At 37.1% G+C, this 8,162-nt stretch overlaps 1 protein-coding gene across 1 annotated transcript in view; it reads right to left on the reverse strand.

Annotated features, from left to right (window-relative positions):
- Window positions 1-6,736, reverse strand: part of fam171a2a (family with sequence similarity 171 member A2a) — a 47,680-nt gene extending 40,944 nt beyond the window's left edge. The window contains exon 1 of the mRNA XM_073842173.1: window positions 6,490-6,736. Coding sequence (XP_073698274.1) covers window positions 6,490-6,589 — 100 coding nt within the window. The 5' untranslated portion in view covers window positions 6,590-6,736. The remainder of the gene's footprint in view (window positions 1-6,489) is intronic.
- Between the last annotated feature and the right edge of the window lie 1,426 nt (window positions 6,737-8,162).

Genomic DNA, 8,162 nt, shown 5'->3' on the forward strand with positions numbered 1-8,162 from the left:
TCTAAATGCCCCCAGATATCGAGTGAAATCCACACTGAGAAACTCCTTTAGTGGCTGCGGCATCATGACAAGTGTCGCCATGTAGGGTTGTGCCGATAGACGATAGTATCGTGTATCGACGATAGTCAGAGATATCGCCTGTTGCTGATGCCTTTGACGATAGTTAGACGATTATTATTATTATTATTATCCGTCAACAAAGAACTTAACATTAGCAATGCAGCACAGAGAGTCTGTTCTAGGATGCTTCAGAAACTTGCCGCGGTATAAACACACGCACAGAGAGGCCACAGCGCCTTAACGCACCTCGTGCAGTGAAAATGGGAGATTTTCATCATACAGTACGGTGGTAGATTCTAAAGGGAGTGTTATATTATATTAGCATTGCAGTCATTAGGATAACAGAGGTAGTAAAACCTGGTTCAGGCTGAATTAATTACGATGTATCATAATCAGTCTGTATATAGTAAACATAAACAGTCATCTCAGTAACGTCTATAGGCGTTAATTAGAATTACGATGCGATCAGATGGCGCTAAACATACGCACGTGAATTACACGCGCATCTCTTCTCCGCATGATTCAATATGAACTGAACTACAACATCACCTGATGATAACGGTCAGACATACAGCGGTAACATTATCGCAATATGACGGGTAAAGAAAGATTCATTCATTTACATTCTGGCACGCACATTTACAACTCACTCACTGACCATAGCAGAGAATGAAACCGAAAGTAACTTGAACAACTCCGGCAGAATTACAGTCAGCGCTCTGTACACGCACAACTTAATCATATGCCAAAAGAAAGTCTACCTTTACAAAACGAATAAGGAATTTAGTACATAGATAATTAATTAAATTAGCACGATAGTATCGTGTATCGGCGATCTCTCAGGCTGACGATAGGGCGATATGAAAATTGAGCATATCGCCCAACACTATCGCCATGTATACATCCTGCCAGGATGGCATCTAGCGTTTCTTGTCTCTGCCGTCTGTAAGCTCTTTCAGTAGCTGTGGTCTATTAAAAGCCTCAAAGGCCATCAGGGCTAAAGTGGAGAGAACAAAGACACAGGTCTTTTTATTCACTCACAGGCATCTTCTAGGCTTGCCACGATAGACGGTGTTGACGGTGTTACCGGTTTTAAGATGCAACACCGGTGACATCACTTTTCCAACGTGACACCGTCTCCACTTTTTTTTTTTTTTTTTTTAAGTATTCGTTTTTTTATTAAATATTTATTTGAATTGAATGGAAAATATCATTCTAAATAATTTACTTAAGACGAGAGCATGCAATATAATTAAAAACTGAACATAGCTACAATGCGTCATATTTCATTTATCATGTGAGGAGTTCGCGCTTACATATAATAAACAGCGTAAAAGTTAAGCATGTTTGGCCGAGCACGGGGCACTCCCCCTGCCCAGGGAGAGGGATGCTGAAAACAAGAGATGATGAAGGTAAGACTGGTTGGCTATTTAAAGGGATTCTCTTGTAGTGCTTGGATACGGAGTGTGATTGCTGATGGTGAATTGGCCGTGTTAATTATCTGTGCGAGGAGTCGAATTTACAGAAAGAGAATGGCGGACGATTTAGTGTCCAAAAGCACCTGTTTGGCAATATTTTGGGTTCAAAGTTGTTGTTTTTTTTGTAGTTTCGTTGCCGTCCATTAAAACAATTGACGCCGAATTGCCAATTCCCGCAAAACTGAAAGTGAAAGTATAATACGCACGCATTTATAAGCTATTTAAAAGCAGAAAAAAGAGGAAACCCCACCCCCACGGTGATACCGGTATTACCGGTGTTGTCACGTGCCGATTAACCGGTGGGGAAATTTCCTCATCGTCACAACCCTAGCATCTTCCCATTCTTTTCTCCTTTTCTTATCGCTAGGAAAGCAGTATAGACTTATATCACTTCTCTTGTTGCCCTTAGACTGAAAATTACAACCTAATGCCAACCTAAATGTTTTGTCATATCATTATTTTATTTTCGGAGTTGTGTTGCGGTAAAATAATGGCACCCCCCATAGTCCAAAATATGTATAAAACGATGCGAATTTATAATAATTTATAGAAATAATTTAAAACTTTCATGGATGTTCTACTACATATTTCAGTAAAAGACATTATTTACGCTATATTTAAGCAAGTCTTAATACCTGGGGTTCCCTTTAAAGATTTAAAGGTTATTAAAAATTAATCAATTAAAAAATCATTAACAGTCAATTTCCCTATAGAGAAAATTAATGGGATAAATCCTTCACCAACTCGACTGTTGCACTCTATTATAAACTGACTATAATTGATATCATGGCTGATTTGATTTCAGTGAAGTTCTATGAAGTCATACAGGTTCCAAAATTCAATGACATCTACTAAAAGCGTCATGCAGCACAATGCCGCAATTGTGTCCCAAATAAAAGCCTAGAGTGGCAAGCCGGGGCAGCACTCAAACAAGCGCTGTCATGGCAACACTTGTTTTTCTATGAGACAAGAAGGATGTAATACCCCCTTAAGGGGAATCTCATGAAATCTACTGGAAGTTGACAATGCAATGACTCAGTATGTGGTGACTGGACATTATCCTATACAATCATGAATGCAAGACAAAAGAGAAGAGCAAAACAGCTCTTTTCAAGCTTTTCAATTAGGCTAAACCGTCCCTGTTCTGACTTGAATATCGGCCCAAAACCATTATATGAGTAACTGTACAGCTGTTTTTCAAACTGTGCAAAACGAGGCAGGGTCAACACCTGCCTAAAGGCACAGACGGATGCACCAAAATCTCCAGCAGTCAGTTTGCATTAGTGTCTTGGCTGGCCTACCCTCGCAAGGCCTTTGTCCCAAATCAGAGGTGGCGGCTCTAGGTGTCAGCTTGATTAGGACGGTGATGTGCATGCCGTGCCACTGCAAAAACCCATCAGGATAACAATATTTCACGCTCTGGTAGATACTTTGCACAGTGTCAGTAGCAAACATCTGATGCCTTATTGCGATTCACACAACCCTTTAGCTCACAGCTGTAAAGATATGCTGCATAAAGGAGAAGTTCACTTCCAGAATAAAAATGTCCTGATAATGTACTCACGTCCATGTCATCCAAGATGTTCATGTCTTTTTTTCTTCAGTTGCAAAGAAATTAAGGTTTTTGAGAAAAACATTCCAGGATTTTTCTCTGTATTGTGGACTTCTATGGTGGCCAACGATGTGAAGGTCCAAACTGCAGTTTCAAAGTGCTCTACACGATCCCAGTCAAGGAATAAGGGTCTTGTCTAGTGAAATGATGGGTCATTTTCTTAAAACAATAAAAATGTATATACTTTTTAACCACAAATGCTCGTCTTGAACCAGCCTGACCTTACACATTACATAATTATGTTGGAAATGTCACGCGTGTGTGACATAGGCGGAAGTACCGACCCAGTGTTTACAAAGCGAATGTACGAAGAAAGCAAAATGCCTTTAAAAGAGGTAGACAACCATGTCAGATGATTCTGAAGTTGGAGTAGAAAGTGTGATGGAGTTTTTTGGCCTGACCTACCTCTTTGAGCCAAAGTACACAGATTTGTGGTTAAAAAGTAAATAAATTGTAATTTTTTAAAGAAAACCCTTATTCCTCGACTGAGATTGTGTAGAGGCCTTTGAACCATTGGCCACCATAGAAATCCATGATATGGAGACTATAAGTCCTGAAATGTTTTCCTTAAAAAAATAATTGATTTTTGACTGAATAAAGAAAGACATGAACATCTTGGATATGGGGAAATTATCAGGAAGTTGCTTTTATTCTGGAAGTGAACTTCTTCTTTAAGGAGATGCAAGATCATGACAAATATATCTGTTTAAAAAAAAATCTATGTACACAAAAAAAATGTGGGTAAAGATCAGTGTCAAATTTCCTGAACATCATGATGAAACTAAAGAAGTAACAGGAAACTGCTCTGCCATCCTGCTATTGTGTTTAGATGCTGAGTTGACCACATTGGACTCGTAATTCTTGAAGAAGAAGAAGAATTGCTTCATTTTAGCTTGACAATATCACACTTAAAAAAGTGCAGACTTTGGAGGAAAAAAAAAACAGGATGTAGAAAGTCCAAGAAAATAATGATGCTGGAAAATGAGTCATGCTGCGGTAATTAGCTGCTGTCTTCCCAATCTAACAGCAATACATGATTATAATTATTCATAATAATTTACATTTAAATACTCTTCAGTCTTCGGAGCATGGGTCAGATTTGTATGGCAAACTTGATAGATAGATAGATAGATAGATAGATAGATAGATAGATAGATAGATAGATAGATAGATAGATAGATAGATAGATAGATAGATAGATAGATAGATAGATAGATTTCAAGACAAACACAAACTAATGTGTTGAATAACATTATCTCCTACTGGTTAACTCTGGTTATCTCTTATCTGCTTCCCAAACAAATTAAAATTCAAAAACAACTTATTAATATGTATGACATACTTAATATGTGCATAAAACTGGAATGATAATGCACTTTGGTGCTTGTGCCTTTATTCCTTGATCTATTCTTGGCTAATAATGTTATGTATTTGTCTGTAACTTTGAGGAAAACCTTCACATGTTTTTGACTGACTCTGACTTAAATGTTTTCTATCAGCACAACAAGGAGCGCTTAGTCAGCGGAGCCTTTTCCAGTAGACTGCGTTGCAATAAAACATGGATAAAAGCATCCCAGACTTTTTAAAACGTCATCCCAGGTCCTTCTTAGCTCTAGAACTAGGAACTCACACATGGTTTTATGATGTGGCTTCACCTTTAGGTCTCTCTTCAAAGGGGCCAGTAATGAACTTCTGATGTTGGTCAAAAACCTCTAATGACTTTGCAGGATACAGATTCTAACCACAAAAAAGACTAAACAAATACTTGTAGTCAAAGTTTCAAATTCTGTATTTAAAGACTCTCTTTAAATTTCTCTATTTAAATGCCTCAGAGATAAGGAAGAACTTTTAGGCCGAAATATATGTGGCTGAGTTTGTGAGCTGCTTAGCACAAGCACCAATGGAGCACATAAGAGAAAAGAAGCTTCAAGCCCACATTAATATTCATCGGAAGTTGCTGAGGAAGAAAAAGGGGTTCACAAAAGAGTTTGCACAAACAGCTCCTAAAGATCCGCTTGGTCCTGTGGCGACAAACTGCCACCAGACCAGAGTAATAAAACTGTCCTAAACAACACTCAAGATATTTTCTAGTGCTTTTTAAGATTGTTAAAGATAATTCATGACCCTGGACCACAAAACCAGTCTTAAGTAGCATTGGTATATTTGCAGAAATAGCCAAAAAAAAAAAAAACATTGCATGGGTCAAAATGACCCAAAAATGCCAAAATTCATTAAGATATTTAGTCAATTTTTTACCATAAATATATCAAAACTTAATTTTTATTAGTAATAGGCATTGTTAAGAACTTCATTTGGACAACTTTAAATGTGATTTTCTCAATATTTCGACTTTTTTGCATCATCAGATCCTAAGAATACAAAAATACATATTTATTCTCAGTAGCACAGACTGGGGCTAGTTGCCACACGGAAAAAGTGTTAATGTTTCCAATGAGTCCATTGTTTCCAATGAGTCCAATTACAGAAATGTTTTTTTTTTCTCTTAAATGCAATATTTGTTGACCAAAACAGTGTGTTGACATTTCTATATGCCACATTTTGTATTTTTAGTCTTGCTGTTATATAACAATAATACTCTGCTGACAAGTGGATATTTTGATTTGACAGGTTCCCACTGGGGCAGGTTGTCACAAATGGTCAACATGTGTTCAAATAACTTTTTCCCTTCGTATACGAGGTAAGAAAAATAGATATTTTCTATTTTGCTTTAGCAAAGACTTTAAAAGTATGCCTACTCAAACTTTCAAATATAAAACTTACGTGAGAAATGTTTACTGACAAACAAATTAGACAACTTTCTATGCTCTCTCCTTTATATACTTTCATAATAAATACATATTCGTACAAATAATCATGAACTAACGTTACCGAGGTTAAAGAGACCGGCAAGTAACAATGTACCTAATGTACTTGTTTATTTCTTATGGAAGTAACTTAATGGAAGTGGGCTTAAAATACGAAGCAATACTAGCTTTTCTAGCATGTAGTTAGGTGTAAGATAATGTACACTCTTTTAAATCAAGATAGGAATGCCACTCACAACTGTTTTTATGAAGCTCGGGGCCTGTTTAACTAACTTCTTCACTTTACAGATACACGGCGGGGTCATCTGAGGGGCCGAACAGTTTGAAATCTTTTGTTTCCGAACTGTAACTCCCATAAGGCTCTAAAGTAAATGTGCTCAAAAGCAACGAAGCGTGATAAATCGCAGAGCGCAAATGCGGCAGTTACATAATAAAGCCGCGAATCCATGTTCCGTTCTGCGCTACACAAATACCACATTCAAACACGGATGCTACAATCTCAAATCAAACTCACCAACTGGTCCTGGGGTCGGCAGTGATTTCGCCAGCGTCCTCCAAGCACTACAGAGGAAAAGAACAAGAAAAAAAGAGCGGGAGGTGTGCGGTGGACGCATTCTTACAGCGGCATCGTCAGATCCTCCTTGAGTAGCAGTTCATCCATGTTTCATTGCGGGATGGCACAAGACTGACTGCTCCAAAGTGCGGTTACCACGGGTGCCCACTCCCTTCCCGAGTACGGCTGCTCCGCTTCTTTCAGTCCTGTTGTCCCAGATGGGAGGGGGAGACTTTGAGTTGCAGTGCTCCTATGCGCCCTCTGACGGCCGAGGCTCATATGCAACTTTTCACGTTTTGGGCCATTTGACGGCCGTTTTCAGCGTTTCATTGATTAACCCTCAAACATCATTTGTATAGCAGCCCTTAATTTGTTAATTTGGGCACGAAGGTCTCAGGTGTGATCCCATTTTTTTAATAAATGTCACATCACTGTCTTCGATAAAATAAAAATCTATTTACAAAAATAATTGTATGCAATGTTTTGGTGATTTTTTTTTTATTTTTTTATTTATTTACCTCTAAAATACGATATTTTATATTAAATGTGCTTATTGTTATGTTATATTTAATATTTCTTATACTTCAGTAAAAATAATAATAATAATAATTCCAGTAAGTTCTGGTGACTTTGGTGACATCTTGTTGACATATGATGGTATAAAGATAATTAAAAAAAGATTAATTGGAATGGCTGCATATAGGCTGAAATCTGTAAGCCGAAAAAAAATCTGTAAGAAAAAACATCAAATTTCAATAACCCAAAAAAATAAAATGGAACAGAAAAAAAGCTTAGTCACTGGTGTTAGTGACTGATTTTATTTGACAAAAAAAAAAAAAAAAAATGTAATGCTTTATATATGGGGTTGTGTGTTCATGTGTGTGTTTGCAGTGCAAGTGTGAGTGTTGAAAATGTTGAGAATGTTGTATAGCCCTTCATTTATGTTTATGTATGACCTGCATTGTGTTAGATTTTTTTTTATGCACAAATTATTATTAAAATGCTCTGAATTTTAGTATTTTACATTAATTTCCTATGGGTGCCCATTTTTGTCCACGAAGGACAAATTAAGGAAATATTTTTTCAACCACTTCACTTTGTTGAATCAAGTCAATTTGTTGTGTGTGTGTGTTCAGGTGACAAATTTAGGAAAAGTCTTGTACCGCTCAGATTAAGGAAACTATTTAAAAAATAAAACATTGCCCAAATGTGTCCCGAAGGATGCTTGCTTTTAAAGGAATAGTTCACCCAAAAATGAAACTGAAAATGTACTTACCCTCAGGCCATCCAAGATTTAAATTTTGCATTACATCATTTGCATCAATAATCCTCTGCAGTGAATGGGTGCCGTCAGAATGAGAGTCCAAACAGCTGATAAAAAACATATTAACAATACATAACAAACAAGTAATCCACATCACTCCAATACATCAATTAACGTCATGTGAAGTAAAAAGCTGCATGTTTATAAGAAACAAATAAATCATTTATGCATTCCCAGCAGGCACCGGACATCAATATAATGTCGGATTGACGTTTGACCTGATATCGACATCCATTTGATGTTGACTTAATGTTGGATTTTTGTTACACAACTTAAAACAACAAAATATCAATGTCAGCTGACATTGTTA

Source organism: Garra rufa, chromosome 1, assembly GCF_049309525.1.
Source record: "Garra rufa chromosome 1, GarRuf1.0, whole genome shotgun sequence".
Taxonomy (NCBI): domain Eukaryota; kingdom Metazoa; phylum Chordata; class Actinopteri; order Cypriniformes; family Cyprinidae; genus Garra; species Garra rufa.